Source organism: Bidens hawaiensis, unplaced genomic scaffold, assembly GCF_021521415.1.
Source record: "Bidens hawaiensis isolate Kalapana, Puna unplaced genomic scaffold, B.hawaiensis_p1.1 tig00009162_1, whole genome shotgun sequence".
NCBI classification, from domain to species: Eukaryota; Viridiplantae; Streptophyta; class Magnoliopsida; order Asterales; family Asteraceae; genus Bidens; species Bidens hawaiensis.
Genome location: NW_027491676.1, coordinates 120,414 through 139,621, shown reverse-complemented (window position 1 = coordinate 139,621; position 19,208 = coordinate 120,414). Strand labels below are relative to the sequence as shown.

Here is a 19,208-nt window from a genome sequence, read left to right as displayed (position 1 = left end):
CCCCAACAAAGAAAAGAAGAATTCAGACCATGAGGGAGAAACTAAAAGAACAGGTCAAATCAGTTGAAACTCCTACCCCACAAAAAGTGAAGCCTGAACCTGAAGATGAACCCATTGTTCCTTGGGAGAATGAAGAGATGATAAATATTCTAAGGAACATAATGATCAATCAGAGGGGAATGAGTGAAGCAGACTTTAATGTCTTGGAAAAGGAGGATTTACAGAACCTTTTCTATATTCAAAAGGCAGAGTGGGAGAAAGCTCTAAGGGAATGAGAAAACCCTAGAAGCTTAGTAGATGGAAAATTTGTACCTGATGGATTGTCAGACAGACCTGGTATGCCAAAAATGTTACTTGATCTCAAAGAATTAGCAGGACTAGATGTTGTTAAACTTGCCAACCTTCCACCAGAAATGGTAGAGGCAATCTACATTAAAGTCTTCAACTTAAGGCCTGGAAAACCAAAGAAGTCTGTTCCTTTTAGGCCTCCAGTCTCAAGAAGACAACCACAAGGTGGAAGAGGTGAATCAAGTAGATCTGCACAACAAAGAACAATAAGACCACAATCTGATGTGGATCTTCCAAGAGAAATCTACTTTGATTCTGTTACTGAGTCCTTGAAGGTGATTATGAAAAGTAGGCAATTGAGAAAAATTGTTGTAAAAAGTGACTTTCTTGAATACACAGAAGAACAAATTGAAAGGATGGCTAATCTTAATTTGTATGACTTCAGAAATAGAAACAAGATGGTTGGAAGGCAAATGAATGATCTGTCAAAGTTTTTGAGAGACGAAGCTAAAAAGGGATTCAAGTTCCTAAAAGAAAAGAGAAGTTGGAGAATGATTCAACTTCACAGGTCAAAGAGGACAGAAAATTGAAAAGAATGGACATTGCTGAAAGAGACTTTATGATGAATATCACTGGAATGAGTCCATTGTCAAATATTAACACGTGCATAAGCTTAGGAAGAAGAATGATACGCCCCAACTACACAGTACAAATAAATGGAGTTATAACTGAAGTAGAGTACAAAGAAAATAATGACTATTATTTGTTGAGAAACTTGGATGGAAAGTGCTGGGGATTATCAAGAAGATGAAGACTTGACCTATTTGCATGTTGAAGATCTGACGGATATAAGGGATTTGGTTATACCAGAAAGTCATACTCATTACCAAATCCTTAATATCTTCAAAATGAAAGCTGCATCAGAAATAGTAAATCGAAGACAAGCTGCCCATAATGCAAGGAAGAGACAAGAAAAATAGAATAGGGTTTGCTTTGTAATGTCTTCGGACAACTTTTGATTATGTAATTTGTTTTTGTTATTTGAATATGTAATTTGACTTTTAATTTGATGTGTATTTTGACTAAGTGTAAGTAACCTTAGAAATGTTTTGGGTCAGCTGAGGTGTTCCAATCTAGGGGGAGATTGTTGAGTCAAATATTTGACCAAAATGAAGTATACGGAAGATTGGAATCTTCTCGACCTCCTCAGAATTCGCTAAGTATGGATCCGATCACACCTTAGACCTCCGAGCAAGCTTTTACTTAGCCGGGTACGATATTTTGTCTATCGGGCAAGGTTATCTTCAAGAAGTCTTTTTTAGTGGATATCCGAGTAGGGTTTACAAATTAGTTCATTGTCGGGCAAGGTTCACTAATTTATGTAAATCCGGGCATGGTTCACTTTATCAAGCAAGTATGTTCTTCATAGCCAAGAAAAGTTCACTCCCGAGTAAGCTTTTGGCTAACCAAGCTTTGAAGCCAAGTATTTGGAAGATCGGGCAAGGTATTCATTAATAATCGTGGTCCGAGTATGCTTGATGATTTAGATGAATATCTTTAAGTAAAATCAGGCAAGGTTCAACTCAAGCAAGGAACAGTACTCCCGAGTACACTTTGCTAATAAGTTATTTTATAGCAAAGAGTTGAAATGGACCATTGAAGAACAAGGTTGCTCGTAAGGGTTTGTCGGGCAAAGTCTGGCAAAGTCAAGAAGAATGAAGTCTACCCGATGAGTATTTTACTTGGTAAAATACTCTTCAAGTAAAGTCTACCAGGAAACTGATCCCGGGCACACTTCTATGTTACCAAGTTGTGAAGGATGGCAGAGTACATAGCCTACTCGGAGAATGAAGATTGATGCAAAGCCTACCCGGAAGACTTGTTTTACACTTAGATTATTTTGAATATGTAATTTGAATATGTACATTGTATTTAGGGTTTCTAGAAGGAATGACAGCTGTCCTAGGGTGGCAGGCCTATAAATAGAATGTTTTAGGGCACGCCGCCCAAGACGGACAAGGCAGACATAAACATTTATTAAGAAAAGAATATTGTGTGTGTGACGACTGTCTTAGTATGGATAAACCTTCAAGAAACCCTAAATCGATTATCCAATTTGTATGATTGATATTATATAAATGGAAATCTTTTGAGTGAACCTTGTTGGTGTTGATTACCATTGAATACTGATTAAGCAACCATATGTTTGTTATTGATTCCGCCTTTAACAAACAGATATGTTTCTAAATATAGGAACCCGTCAATAACTCCCTTGTCGACACATTTATTTGTGTGAGTTATGACATGATTAAGTAAGATCCAGCTGAAAATCAGAGACTAGACAGTTTGTATGTTTATTGTGATTCTAAAAAATTAAATGTTAGGAGCAAAAAAATACGAAAATTTTTTAGGTTTATTTCGGATTATTCGGATAATTTCGTATTATTCGGATATTAACCGAATCCGATCGAATTGAATTCGGATAGATTCGGATCGGATAGGAATATTCCTAATTCGGATCGGATCGGATCGGATTTCGGATAAGGTCCAAAAATTTAAAATCCGAATAACCTGATCCGAATAAACAGAATAATCCGTTATCCGATCCGATGAAAACCCCTAGTGATTCCAAAGCAGCAGCCATACTAGTATCCAGATTAACCTGGTGTACACCTCGAGCGGATGAGGATGTACTGCTAACGGGAGTGGAATTACAGCGATGTGGCTCTTTGGCATAATCAGATTTAGCAAAGCTCTCAAACATCTCGTTACATTCGGGGACATTCTTCTTTTCCAGTAAACTTTCTCCCGCGGCCGTGTCAAACCGAACTTGGGTTTCATAGTTCAGCCCATTGTAAAATTTCTCCACGAGAGCCCATGGTGTAAGACCATTCTGTGAACAACGGGCTAGCATGTTCTGAAAACGCTCCCAAGCATGACAATATTTCCCCCCCGGTTCCATGTGAAAAGAATGAATTTGATCACGAAGAATAGCCTCTTTAGCAGGTGAGAAGTACTTCTTGATAAAAGCCGAATGTAACGCCTCCCAAGTAGTGAACGTGCCAGATGGTAGAGTGTCAAGCCAAGTAGCTATTTTACCTGCAAGTGAAACGGAAACAGATGTAAGAAAATAGCAACTTCAGTAGTACCTTGTACATTAAAAGTTTTCAAAACGCGGTAAAGTCGGTTAATGTGAGCCGGTGCATCCTCGTCATCACGCCCATGAAACTGATTAGTTTGAACGATGTTGTTCATGACGTATGACGGAATTTGCCACGAGTTGGGATTGTTGATTGTGGGAACGACGATGCATGACTGGTTTCCGGCTAAACCATCGAAGGCTTAAGCAGCAATAGTTCTATCGTCGGCCATTTGAACTTCTGATTGGCTTTTCGGGCTTTCTGTTGGTGAACTGTGCGGAGATGATTTTTGTGACGAACTAGCATCAGACTTCAACGGAGAAAATTCAAGATCAGCTAGTGGTGGTCCTTGCGAATGAAGATGTGGCATAAACCTGAAAAACGCAAAAGACCAAGTGAGTAGACTCGAAAACTTAAAATTAAACAAAATTAAACTAAAACTAAAATTAGACTCCTATGACTCAAACGAAAATAAACAAATAGCACGAATGTAGCAGATCAGTCCAAGTAAAGCTAATAACGCAATTGCCAAGAGTCCCCGGCAACGGCGCCAAAAACTTGATGTGTTAGTAACAGTCAATAAATATTAACTAAATTAACCAAGTAATAAAAACTAGACTTAAGACTCAACTATGCAAAACATCGGCAAGTGTACCGATTAATTGTACTAAAGCTAAGTAAGTATGAAATATCGAACCCACAGGACTCTATAAATTACGTTAATTAGCTAATTAGACTCGACTTACGACACAACTATTTATTATTAATGTTTTAAGGGGGTTTTTAAACTAATATTAAACTAAGAAAATAAATAAACAAGCAAACGAGAAACAAGCAATTAAACACAAGATTGAAACCATTAAGAGAAGGAATCTACCTAGGTAAGAATCTCATGCATCAACAATCATAAAGCAATGGACAAATAACATGATTATGGAAACTGATTTCTAAACATATTCATCTAACAAACCCTAAGGACCCTTGACCAAATCAAACGTACTCCCAAAGAACAATTATTATATTATTAAGCAATCAGTATTATTCCTTACAGTCATCAATTAGGTTAATTAATAGTATCTAAAGCAAGCAATCTCACGAAACACTAAACCCTAGATAACTTGACAAGCTAACATGACATCATGAACATGGATCAACACAATAAGCATGAATATTGTCACTATCTATCCTAGCATGCAATTGACCAAGACACATAAATAACTCCTCACCTTACAGTAATTGGAATTTATTAAAACATTCAAAACCTTAACCAACTATCAACAAGCTTCTATGATCTAATGGGCCCATTCAATCACAATAATCAAAACACCAAGTAATGATTTAAACATAAACCCAAAATCTAAGGAACACAATCAAAAGATAAAAGATTTATGTGAAGCAATAGTTAATAATCAACCAAGATAATAAATACTTATACGCATCATGAAAACAAAACCAAGTCTTTTACTATTAAATTAACAAAACCATAATCAAAACATATGTCCAAAGCAAGAATCAAGTCAACACATGTTCATCAAACCTAGGTAGACATGGAGTCTAGCCTAGAATCATTATTAAAAACAATCCTAAACAAGTATTAAAAACAAAGAGGAAAGACATGACAAATAATGAACAAGGAACGAAAGTCAGAGCGATAAAACCCTTTGCAATTGATCCTTGATCACCCGGATGAAAGGACTCTCGATCCTCCTTGGTTCCTAGCTTCAAATCACCTTCAAAACCTTTGTTTTCTCTCCAAAATTGGCTGCCAAAGAGTCCCCCTTCGGCTAGGTTTGCAAAAAGGTGTTTAAATAACGAAAATCGGGATTGGGCTTGCAATTTTTGGCTGACCAGAAGGCCTAGGCGCCGTGCGGCCTCTTCTTGTGTATGCCTTCGCGCGGCATGGTGCCCTCCAGGTAGGGGTTACAGAATTTTGTTGTTATTTATTGCTTGTTCATGTTAGATCTCTTCCTTGACTCTCAAGTAACGCTTAGAACCTTCTAGACCTTCTTTTCCTTGACTTTAAAACCATCATCTACATGAAAATAAATCAAAACTCATAAGTGAAGTAATCATGTAACAAATGATGAGCAAAACGAGCATAAACTTCGCATGAAAAGATAGAAAGAATTAAGTTTTACATGCATGACACTAAACGATTAAAAACATGTAAACATATAATAAACTTGACTCAAAACCTAAAATAATAAAAGATAAACCAAAACACGAACTAAAACAAACTCGAAACATTAAATGAACAAAACTTTACAAGGGTTTCGAGATGTATAAATAGACATATATCAATGCCATGGATAGGAATTATTTCTTAAACAATGGCTTCTTTTTCTAGTTTCCACATAAGTGTTTCCCTGGGCTCCTATCTGACATATCTAGTGTATACTTTTTTGAGTTATAGCCACCACCCGAGCCATGTTATTAGGTCGTTACATCATTGCCATCTTGATTTAAGCTAAGTTATATATCTAACAGGTCAAGTCGGATGTTGTAACCATGGCTCTAGCTTTTCCTGAATAGATGTCCAATAATCAGCATTTCTCGACAAGACATTGCGCATTTGTTTTTCCCATGAAACCCATTCTTTTGAATATGTTCCTTTGTTGGACTTTAATCTAAATTTTATGAAAACACATAAAGACAATTACAAAAAGGCAAAACAACAATCTAATTTAAGCATTTACAAAAAAAGCATAATGCTCAGAAATGTTGTACCTCCTCGTCATACACGTGATAGAACATTAGCAACACGTATCCAACATGTGGTGATGACTTATCAACACTTCCCTTCAGATACACATTAAATAGTGAGACATGTATTTAAATACAAAGCGTAAGTGGGAAGAAAACTACAGTCGCATACAAACTGAATAAAAACAAACGTACATGATGATCAACTCGATTAAGTACACGACACATGATAATTGATAATGCATCAAGAGAGAACGGATTTGATTCAATTCCTGCATGTTAACCACAACAAAAATAGCATGGTAAATTTAAATCCTAATTTATCGATTAACCCCTTAACAACAATAAATGGTATTTGTGGGGAAAAATATAATTCATAAAATGCATAAAGGATTTACATAAACCTTCGGAGGCGGGCACAATTGGCACTGGTGAAGATTTAGCACAACCAGGTATTCCTAAAAATAATATGTGCATCTCAAATTAGTGAGAATACATGCAAATACATGCATACCAAATTTATAGTCATACACATCATACCTGGAAAGAATACGAGGAGACCTTTGGTTCTAAATGGAACTGGGAGTTGGGCTAGAAGGTTGTAGGGTCTTCTCAGTCTCAAGGAGACTTTCCTTGTCTCCAACTCCATAATCAATGGCCAAAAAATATTTTGTTTGAACTAAATCACCAGCGGTAGCACATCCTATCAAAGCCTGATTTTCTGGACTACGTTTCGCGTAGGTGAGAAAGCACAAGATTCTGACCAAGCAAAACATATTGAAGCATAGCATTTCCGTATTTGATTTCGTGGTGCTATGGTTGGAGGGATGGAACTCACAGCTGCAAGCATGGGTCATACTTATAGCAGGTGGCTCATCATGTCAATTGATTTGGGCATTGAATAACATTCAATTACGAGTCATTAGAGGGTTATTACTCCTTGATGACTGTTCAATACTTTTGATGGAAGTTATAATAATAAACATTAATTAATATAAGTATAAATGTATTGCGATTGCTTATCCAGTGCATAACCCGTATGCATGTATTATTATTATATAATAAATGTAACAATTATTATAGAATAACAAACTGGTTAATTACTTAACCTTTGAGTGCCTCTGGTAGATAGGTCTTGAGAAGTCTGTTGAGTGGTTCGATGTGACCGGGAGCTGGCAGTGCGGTGGCCAGAGCAGCGAAGAGGTAGGGTTGAGCAGGAGCTGCCATTTCTTATTCGTCTGTAATAAATAAACCCTAACCCCAACCTTGGGAAGAAGGGGATATGCAAACACGTATGTATGTAGATATATAATAATAATAATAATAATAATAATAATAATAATAATAATAATAATAATGGTAACCCTATGTATGTATTATATTATTATTATCTATATTATATATATATATATATGTATTCTTAACACATATTGGATCATAATGGAAAGGCACAAATGGTACAAGAGTAAATACACAAGATATGACGCTTCGTAAACTTTTACGAGACGCTTGAAGGGCGAAACAATGGAATGACAAATTACTTTTCCTACCCTATTATGAATTGTCATGTTTATCCTTGGCCTTTAATTGTGAAATGACTATTGTGTCCATCACTTATGCTTAATAATATAATATAGATAGGTATAAGAAATTTATTTTTGACATCTTGTCTATATATATATATATATATATGGAAAAGTTAAAATAAAAACCCACTCCAGTTGAGAAAACCATCTAAACCCTCTCAAACCATTGTTCTCCTAATGTATGGCTGAGATTAAACGTGAATTATCAACACATTTTTTATGTTAAAAAAACATATTATAATTGCAAAAGGATAATAAAGACATTTCACATACAATTGCTTTATGTCTAATCAATCACCAGCTGCTTCATCTCACTACACTAATAATAATCGTTCAAATTTTGAAACACATATTCCAACACAAATTATCATCACCGCTTCATCTCGTTCGTCTTCCACAGCTGATGAACAGTAAGAAATCGATTGAGGACTAAGAGATATCAGGCTATTCCGTTGGCGTCAACTAAATTATCGGTACGCTTACTTTCGTTTTGTTGAACAGATGTTAATAACAACCTTAGGATTACGTTTTTAACATTTTCTGTTGATCTATTTAGTCATCTGGTTTTGAACATTTTCCGGTCATCTGTTTGTTAACATTTTGGGGTTATCTTTATATAGCGATCTAAGTTTTAGGGTTTTTACAATTTTAAGAATATTAAAGTTAAAAAAAACGTAGATGGGTTTCATTAAGGTTTAAAAGTATGAGCTTTATGTTTGAACATTTTTAATAACTTACATTTTTAACTTGAAAACACATGAAGTAAGTTACATATATGTGAATATGAATGTTTTTAACTTGAAAACACATTTTTTATAACTTTAAAACATTTTTAATGCTAAAAAGCTATTTAAGAATGCGGTTTACATTTAAAAGTATGACGGTTTTGAACATTTTAATAAGTTAGAAAATGTGAATGTGTAACCAGTTTAAAAATGATTAAACAGAAAAATAAAACAACATAAAAATGTATGTAAAAGAATTATTAGGGTTTTTTGGGTCGAGTATAAACTGGCCTCACACAGGTAATGCAAAAATACTTTTGATTTTCTTCAATGTTTTGAAGCGAACACATGTGTTGAATACTTTTTTGGATTACTTGTAGAAAATGAAAGAAAGCACTTCCAAGAAGAAGTACTTTGTTATTGACAGAAGGAGTAGAAGTATCTCTAAAAAAACAAAAAAAGAAGTTGAAAACACATTAAGTAACCCAATATATATGAAGAGCTCAAAGAAGAGGGAATGTGGCAGGGCTGAGCTGGGAACAAAAGGTAAATGAAAAATTTAAGGTTACAATAAGTTACATTTATTTTTGGGTACTTACAGTTTAGGTAAATCATAGTTTAACCTTGTTTTGTTGTATTAAATCAGAAACTGCAAAAAAACGGTTTAGGAACACAATTAGAAATCCGATCTTCACAGAGTCAACCGACAAGAAGAAGAGTCAGAAGAAAAAAAATCTGAAGAAAAAGAAACATGTACTTTTAAGTTAAAAAAGTAGCATGTATAAGATTAATATTGATATTCATGTTTTTTGTTATTAGAGACCATTTAAAAAATATAGAATATAAATCTATTATTGCATGAACAGATTCTGATGGGAGTGAGTACGAAGAGGATACTACACCAAAAAATTGGAAGGGGCATAAACAAAAACAATGGGAAGAAGATTCAGAATCAGGTATGAGTAAACCTTTATTTTATGTGATATGTGAAGTAAATAAAATATGGAGTATTTGTTTGGAGCAGATTTAGCAGGAAGTGAAGAACAAGGATTCGAAGAGATGAATCATCCAAGAACCAATACTAAGAGAGGTGGGAAACGGAAGTTGAAGAAAAATAGGCTTTCAGGTAAAAAAAAAGATCTTGTCTAGTATAAAATGTTTTGATAGAATAAAGTTGATGAGGGTGAAAATAAAATAGTTTTCATAGAATAAAGTTAAAACATATGTTATTTATGAACTAAAACATACGTTAAAACATATATTTTTGATAATTACAATGTAAATTGATGATATATTTTTTGTTTAACAAATAATAGCATTAACGAAACAAAAAGGTTTTGGGGGCAGAAAAGACATATAAAGATCTGCTGTAGTAGAATTAAAACTCATTAAATTTTGTTTAGAATACATTTGATACTAAATTTGTTGCTAATACAACATATTCAGACAGCCAGGAGATTGACACAAAGAGGCAACGCAAGGTGGTGAAGAAAAAAAAATAGGTAACTTGTAGCAAGTGTAGTTGAACAAAGTGTTAGTAAGCATTTGTCAGAATTTGAAAAATAAATTAATGAACTTGTTAATACTAACAGGGTATGAAGAAACAAATTCACAGGGGGGGGGTACTCAGATGGGGGAGGAAACAGGTATGTGTTGTTGGATATCAAACAAAAAAAAGTTTGTGAAGTGTAGGCCATGTTTGTTTAAATTAATTAAACTTAATTAAAAAATAGGTGACAAGATCCAGTGGTAAAGGCAAAAGTTTTTGGGGAAACTAAAAAGAGAGGGTAGAAACGACGGATGATGAGAAGAAGCAAAAGTGGCACATAATAAGAACAAGGTCATCACTGTCTCAATTATGCATGTGCATAAAGGAGTTAAGAAAGAATCAAAGGAAAGGAGTAAAGAAAATGGGTTTTGGGAGAATGCTGCACTTTAATGTTGACGGGATACCGGCCAAGTTAGAACATTTCGTTGTGGACAGGTTCGATCCAGAAAAAATGACAATTGAGGTTGAGACAGGGAGTATTAAGGTAGCCAAAAAGGCAATAAGGAGATTGTTTGGAATACCATGTGAGGGTGAGAAAATTGAGAATCTAAAATATCATGAAGAATATACCAACAGTGTGGCAGAATGGAGAGAGAGATATCGTGGACCACATGTTGCGCCAACAGAAATTGTGGCAAAAATAAGGGGAGCTGAGGACAAAGATACATTCATGTTCTGTCTTTACTTTTTAATTTTATTCTTGTGCATCATGGGGGATTGTAAAACCCAAGGAAGCTGTAGAGAGGAAGTGTTGAACTACATAACTAGTAAAACGGATTTCAAGAAAATTGATTGGGGTTCTTACATTATCGAATGCTTGAAAACATGTAATCTTGGATGTGAAAGATGTAATGTAAGAAAATACTTTTGCGGGCCACTTACACTTTTAAAAGTAATTTGTTGGTTAATTTAATAATGTTTGAAAGTCTAAACACATTAAATGGTAGAAGTTAGTAACTTGTTAGTTTTTTGTTTACAAATTTTATATGTTGAAAGCATGGACTTCAAAAAAGTTTGTTCAGATGAGAATACAAACCCAATCAAGTTTTGGAGTAAGGAATTGCTTATATCAAGAGATAGAAAAGAAAGGTTAGCAGGAGGATTCGGAGTTTGGTAGAAAAAGAAAATAAAGAAATGGGTCAAGGAGGATAAAGGTGACGAAGATGAAGTTTTTTAGGTGAGAAGATACAAATTTAAAACATATGTTATTTGTAAAAATAAAAAAGTATGTTAACTTGTATTCTATTATCCTTGTAACAAAGGCTAAGTTGAATGAAGCAGAGGAATATCTTGAAGAGTTTGAGAGTGCAAAGAAACAAATGGATAAAGTGATAAGAAAGCTAGAAAAAAAGAACCTAGAGTCTGAGGAATTTGAAAAACTACGCAGCCGTTACAGAAGTGCGTTAACGTTAAAGGTAGTGTATGGAACAAATGGTGACGAAGATGAAACTGGTAAGTTAATTAATATTGTTTTGGATGACCTAAATTGTGAAGGTAAGATATAACAACATTAATTTATTTTCTTACAAAATCAATATTAATATTGTTTTTAAAACATTTGAATTAAAAAAGAGTATTATGAGGAGGAATCAGATGTCCAAGAAGAGGGAAATACAGGAGACGCAACAGAAGTAAGCTTAGACAACGACCAAGAAGAAGATAATGTTAGCGGTGGAGGTTTGTGAAAACAAAAAAATACACTGAAAAAAAAGATTAGCATATAACATATGTGATCTGATATATATAGTCTTTGTCAAATCATTTTATTGCAGAAGAAAAAAAGGGAGATGATAAGGAAAGCGAAGAGGATGACATGGGAGAGGATGAGATAGGAGGCAAGATTGATGATGTGGCAGAATTGGAAGACAAAAACACCAAAGATGACGTAGAGGTTGATGAAGAAAACAAAGAAATTGGTTTGAGTTAAGATGAAAACAGAGACGACATGAATATCTTTGAGATATCGGAAGATGAAAGTAAGTTGTCATTTGTGTTAAAGAAAAAAAATTGTAGCTTCACAATACATAAATGAAGGAGTAATTGACGTTGTGTACTTTTTAAAAAATCATGACAGGTGGAAAAAATGATGTGGACAACGTGGAAGTCGAAGATTTGGAAGCCAATCAGGATGGGAAAACAAGAGATGAGAGTGCTAGGGATGGTGATGTTACGTTGCCGGAAGTTGAAACTGAAGAACGACAACGGGCTAACGAAGGAAGATCAAAAACGGAAGCCGCCCGTAAACCAAAGACATTAGGTAAAGCACAAAAAATACATATTTGTAATAAATTATGATTTCAAGTTTCTTTTAATGTTTTTGAATGTTGCAGAAAATGAATATTTTGGAGCCGATGCACCTTCATTCAGTCTAGGGGTTTCACAGATTGGTAATAAATTATGATTATTTGTTAGTTAGTGATTTTGTAAAAAGTGTAAATTAAAACGATATTTCAAACATATTTGACGTCTTCATTATGTCTTGCAGCAACACCAAAAAAGAGTAACAAAACTGATTATTCGGAGAATTATTCGGCTTAAAGAGAAAAAGAGGATGACTAGACAGGTATTGAAAAATATATTGTAGTAATGAGTAATTGTAAACTGTGATAGTAACTACTTGTTTCAAATGTCGTAGACACACCAAAAAAAACAAAGAAAATTATGGATGTCCAAACACCGTCGCCAAATAAAGTATCACAGGAAGAAACAAAAAGTATTAAAGACAAAGTCCATATGTTTCAAATTTCGTTTAACTGTCAACTGGAAATTGAAAAAGTATTAAAACAACCTAATTTTGGTGTTGTATATGTGTGTGGTAGGCACAGCAATAAAGAAAAATGTTAACGTAGGAAGCTCATCGCACCAACCAGTGAAAGATGAACAAAGGAGAGGTATTAAAAAAGCTGTTATAAAAAAAGTTACAAAAGTCATTTTCATATGTTATTTTTTAGGAAAACATACGTTATATATTGTTGACAGGGTGTGCTATATGTAGTTGAGCCAATGGAAAGGGAATTAGATACAAGGGGAGTTGTTTCAGAAATCGAGAAAAAGAAGTCGACAGTGAACACAGGGGTGGTTGGAGGGAAAGCTGAAAAAATTACAACAATGAGTGGGTCGTTGGATATTGAAAGAACGACAACGAATTTGGAAAATAGAATATGGGAGTACTTGATGGGTGAAGACAGAAACAATGAAGAAACAAATTGGTAAGTTACTACAAAATAGTGATGTCGGTTTTAATAACTCCAATGTTAACGAATTATAGAAAATGGGTTTTTTTATTGTGTTCTTTATAACTTGTAAAAACGTAAGTATTGAAAAAAATTATAAACATGTAGGAAAATACTATTCTCTACGACTGAAAGCGGATGTGGAGGTGATTAGGAGTTTGAACTATGAGGAAAGGGTTGACAAGAATGTGGTGAACATGTGGTCGGCTATATTGAATGAGAACATAACTTGGGAAAGGGTTGACAAGAATGTGGTGAACAAGAATGTGGTGAACAGTGACACATGGAAACACCACAACCACTCATTTGAGTTTCCAGGGTTTTCTCAACTGGAATAGGTTTTCTTCTTATACTTTCCCTATATTTATATATATATATATATATATATATATATATATATATATATATAATAGCGAAATGATATCTGTGAGTATAAATAACCAACCATTGAGAAAATAGTGAGTGTCGGTGAAACCATTGCCAAGCGAATCGGGCTTTGGCCACTACGAAGGTCGTAGGATCATACTATAACGTGATTATGATGGACCTCTCCGAATGCGATAAAATCAACAAATAAACATGTTAACTAATAGCAGATAGTCATTAAATTGATACACACACAAAGATCATAGTTTGCTAATGAGTATATGATAAAATATCTAAGTAATTAATAGGTACACATAAGTCCCCAAAACGTTTGAAAACAAGTAAAATAGGGGAGCGATTACTCTCCTGGTTAGATGCACCAAATACAAGTGAGGATGTGAGAATGTTAAACCCTTCGACATTCACCGTCAATGATTCCTAGTTAAATAATATATAATATTATAAGTTAATTATAAATGATATAACACGTATAATGAATTTAGGAGTTCGATGTGGTTTGAGTTATATTTGTGATTAGTATGTTATTGATTGAACGATTGATCTCTACTGTTATTGTTATTTCAAAAACAATATTATTATTCACCATTTATTTATAATATTATTAACTTTATTATTTATAAAATACCATTAGTTATACTTGATATAATGTACAATTTATAAATAAAATATGAGATACATATATAATTATATAAATATTTAAATAAGTAAATGTTTAAATAAATATAATGTAATTATATAAATGTGTACATAAATAAATATAACTTGTAATATATTAAATAATCTAATACAGACGTTTAAATAAATAATTATCATAATAATATTTAAATAAATATGTATTTGGGAATTTTTAACGAAAATCTAATGGTAAATATATAGTTAACACGTTTAATACATTTGTGTAAGTCCTTTGAACGGATCTTCCAATGTGATATCAGCATCTTGATTTTATTGCGAATTATAACACAAGATGATTCAAGGCAAACAATTAAGCAAATTAAAGAACACACGGGATGCTTCAAAACACACGTATATTAACGTCAGGTGGTTAAGCACTTGGTTACACAAACAACTCATTCAACAATACTTATGATCGGCAAACCAAACCCTACATACAATATGACTATATATAGGGACTACACCAAGCCCAACACAAGCCGAAAACACACCGAGATCACAAGGATCTCGGTTTACATACATGTACAAAACAAACATAAACCAAAGTACAAACCAACCAAAATAGGCCTAACAATCTCCTCCTTGGTTTGTATCTTAATCATGCTCAAGAATATTTGCATCAGCCCTTTTATATCCTCCATACCTTAAAATCAATCTGATTATCGATGCCACCAACTTTGTATATTCTTTGGCAGCATCCTAAAATAGTGGTTCGGCAACAATCTGAAAGTTGCTCAAGGTCTTGATGTCGCGCTCATGAAACTTCAGTAGATCGCGCGGCTCAAAAAAATGATATTGCCCTTTTCTTAGACGAACAACAACAGTAGAAGTTTCACTGTTGTATGTCCATAATTTCATCTCATCAAATTATACTTATGGAATCGAATTGGATAGAGGAATATGAGTTGCCTTGTTGGTAGCGGGCCACATCACATTCATCATTATCTTTCCAGTCTTTGGATCCTGAACACCCTTAGCTTTCTTCAAAAATGACTCAGCAATAGTCATATTTGGGAATCCATGATCGAATTGTCTCTTTAAGAAGTTCTAGAATTTTGTAGCTCTTTTGTCATGTTTGGATTGTGGAACGGAGCATTGATAGCTATCTTGTCGTTGAGATCTACGTTTGTCTAGGATCCAAAATCCTTCATTTTCTTGTAGTACTCGGTACTCCCAGACTTTCGTTTCACCCACCACATATTCTTATCAACATCGAATCCGCACGACATGATCCCGGACCTATCACCATATTTCTCAGAAAAACCTTGTTGTAAATTTAGAATAAACTTATCCGGATGGTTAGAAGATTCAACGTTCTGGTTGGAATTCTTCATAATAAGTATCTTCTTTTGAAGTCTTTCAGATTTCTCGATGGTTCTTGAAGGTGTTGAGAAGTACTGTTCCAATGGTTCAGATGCATCAATATTTGTAGTAGTGCGTCCACTGGAACTTCCACCTTGATCAACAACGGGTGTCTTTGATGCAACGTCTTCACTGCTTTTAAATTCATCTCTAAACTTTTGAATGAGTTTCTGTTGGAGGTCCAGGTACATAGCAGTAAGACCACCCATATTAGACTGAAGCTCTTTGATCTTTGAATCTTTATCTGTGTTGCTGGCTTCAAGTTCTTGAATACGCACATCCTTCACAACTGAATCTTGTTCGAGTTCATAGACTCGACGTTGCAAGGCTTGTATATCCACAGGTTCAGCATCAAGTGTAATTCCTTTGCCCTTATCCTGCGTAAATTTATCTTGCATATCAAGAATATGAGCAATCTTCTTAGCAACACTTGAACTTGACTGACCAATCGGGTTAGCAGATCCCGATGGCTCGTCAATGAATGGAACATCAACCTGAAAAACTCTTGAGCAATATCATCGAAAATCTGTTCTTGAGTCTAAGGCTCAGCAGTGGGCGATCTTGTATCAACGTGAGTCTCAGTAGTTTTCGACTCACGTACTGGTGGTTGGCTGGTTGTTGTAGTTTCAGTAACCAGCGCGCCGGGTCTTGGATATTTCTTTCTTCGCTTTCGAAGAATAAGATCGGCGGCTTGTTCTTTAGGAGTCTCTTCATCTTGTGTCACAACGACTGATTGAGGAGGTTTGAATGCAGTCAACTGGAGCTGGTCTTTGAATTTCTCAAAATCTTCCAATTGATCAGCAATATATACAGTTTCTTGCTCTTGGTATTCTATCTCCATGTGTAGTACTGGAGAACTTTCCGGTTGATCATCGTCTGAAATGGTTTTAAACGCAGTAGTGAACCTCTGAGCAGGTATCACATGCTCATCAGCAACTTGAGCACTGGCTGGTATAGGCTCAGTCTCAGCAAATCTTCCGAACTTGACCAATGGGTAAAGGCCTTTGTACACAACCTTTGATATTTCCTGGACTGCTTCATTAACCCAAAGGCATAGGGTCCCATGGCTTTCAGATCAAGTGTTTCTACAGAATTGACAAGATCAGGATAATGTGAGTCAAAGATCATCTGTAGAAACCTCAGGTATATGAGAAACATCTCCTTCTTCTTCCCCTTCAAGTTTCTCATTATCTCACGAACACAAACTTAGAGTAATTATAGTTCTTGTTCATGATCAGAGCAACCACATACGACATCTGAATGTGGCTAATCTCGTCTGATCCCTCTTTACGTCCAGAAACATATGTAAAGAACGTGTGAATCAGGAACCTCCAGTATGGATGGAAAAGTTTCCTGATAGCTGAAGGATATGATCCTTCATAACCCATGATAACTGCAACTTCAGTAACAACCTCAGTTGAGTAATCTGTTGGATAATCTGGTTATCAGTACACGGTTTTGCGTCTTGAGTCTTTGTATTTATCGTTAACGTATTTGTCATTTTGTTTAATGTAATAAAAAATTAATATATCTGTGTAATTCGTTAATGTTATAGTCTAGTTCGCAAAGGATGTTTAGCGAACTAGATCTAAGTTAATTCCATCCTGATTCGTTAAAGATGTTTAACGTATCAGGGGGTGTTTCGTTAAGTTATTGTCTATTTAATGTATGTAACGAATTGGATGTTAGTTCGTTAGGGGATGTTAACGAACTAACTCCATCGTCTATTTATAGTGAACACTGTTCACACATTAATGTTAAGTTTTGAGATTTAATTAACGAACCTCTGCCCAATCTCTCTCAATCTTCATACTGATAATATTAACATACATACAATCAATACTTATAGATATAGATATAGTATTAACTATAGATCAATGGCAATCATGAACTAGATCCGTATTAGGAGTTAATTTATATACAATTCAGATCTGAGTTAACTGAGATCAAACAAGTGGTATCAGAGCTTTCGGTGCTCTTTTGCTCTTGAATTTGATAGTTAATTCGTTATTATAGACGTATATTTGTTATTGTGGTATAATTGCATTTCCGGTTTGATTTAGATCAATTGAGTGTAAATTGGACTGGTTATGGATTGAACTGGATTCGATTTAGGTTTGGTAAGGTTATTGTGAGCTGTGGTTGATTGGAATTGAGGTTTGGACTGTGTTTGGATTGTTTGGTTTGGATCTGGGTTTGGCCGAGAAACAGAGGATTGTTTTTGGTCAAATTGGATATGTGTTAAGTGTAATTGTGTTACAGGATTGATAGGAGTGGATTCGCGATTGGTGTGCGAGTATTATGGTAGCTTATTTGAGTGATTTGGTTGAATATTGAGCTTGTATTACAAATTCATGTTTCTAGGTTCATGTTCTTCAAATTCCAGATTTCTGGAAATGGTCATTTGAAGATTTGTAGATATGAAGATTCAAGTTTGATTTGTCAATTTAAGCTTGATCCGTTAACCCATTCAGCTTAATTCGTTAACCCATTCAACTTGATTCGTTAACATATTTCACCAATGCGCTATAAGTTATAGTTGATTCGTTTAACCAGTTCGCTAATCTATCTGATTCGTGTTCATAGATTCGTGTGACACGTGTTTACCTTTGAAACTGTGCTATAAAAACCTTTGCCACGTGGCATTCGGTGTCAGAGTTTGTTACAAACCGTTGTAAAAACCTGATTCGCTATAAGTTGATTCGTTATCAACTGTAGCTTGTTCGTTATCTAATTCGTTAAGTATCTCTTGGTGATTCGTTACAGAAAATTTTCTAATTCGCTAAGCTTGTACTTAGTGATTCGCTTAGTCAATTCGTTAGTTTGACTCATTTATTGACCATCAGATTCGTTGCTTAATTCGTTAAACATCAATTCTGATTCGTTACCTGATAAACCTCAACTTCGTTAAGGTTTAAGTCGTTGATCACTGTTCACAGTTCGCTACAACTGTTTACAGTTTGTTACCTCTACTGTTTACCATTCGTTAATCTTATTTTTCAAAATTAACCCTTGAAGTTCAAAACTTGTCAAAAATGGCTCGTATGTATGCATTAGCTTCACAAAACATGTTGATGCAACAAATCTTACAATTGGATACCGAGATTGGTTTGCATTCGAAATTTCCACGTTTGATGAAGTTCAGTGACTTTACCAAGTGGGAACCTCGGTTTCGTGCTCATCTAGGATCAGTTCACCATGACTGCTCATATTGCTTAGATGAAGTTTATACTGTTCCAATGAATGGATATGAAACCATAGGCTTCAGACCTAAAGCTATCTCTCAATACTGACAAGAAGAGAAGAAAGCATTAGAGATAGAGACAAAAGCTTATTCTACTCTAACCATGGCTTTACCTGAGAACATCTTTCATCAATTGTGTAGTATAAATATTTGTGCCTCTTTGTTTCAACATATCCGAATGAGAGGTATGGGAAACACTACTGAAAGCAAAAAGGTTATGCTTAAGTTTCAATTCAGAAACTTTAACCTACTCAAAGGTGAGGCGATTGAAGAAATGACGACAAGATTTAATCAGTTGATTGCAGAGATGGATAAA

The 19,208-nt window shown here is 34.7% G+C and overlaps 1 protein-coding gene across 3 annotated transcripts in view; it reads right to left on the bottom strand.

The window, feature by feature from the left end:
- Nucleotides 1-6,737, bottom strand: part of LOC143531460 (tRNA ligase 1-like) — a 71,313-nt gene extending 64,576 nt beyond the window's left edge. Inside the window, exons 1-5 of one of the 3 annotated variants that reach the window (XR_013135025.1) lie at nucleotides 6,672-6,737; nucleotides 6,536-6,589; nucleotides 6,327-6,403; nucleotides 6,156-6,227; nucleotides 5,875-6,055 (exon numbers count right to left, since the gene is read on the bottom strand). Coding sequence is in view for 1 of the 3 variants with exons in the window: in XM_077026753.1 (XP_076882868.1) it covers nucleotides 5,972-6,055; nucleotides 6,156-6,227; nucleotides 6,327-6,403; nucleotides 6,536-6,608 (306 nt within the window). In the remaining 2 variants the exon portion in view is untranslated. Of the gene's footprint in view, nucleotides 1-5,873; nucleotides 6,056-6,155; nucleotides 6,228-6,326; nucleotides 6,404-6,535 lie in introns of those variants that run through there. The other 2 variants (XR_013135024.1, XM_077026753.1) reach the window with 2 other exon arrangements.
- Between the last annotated feature and the right edge of the window lie 12,471 nt (nucleotides 6,738-19,208).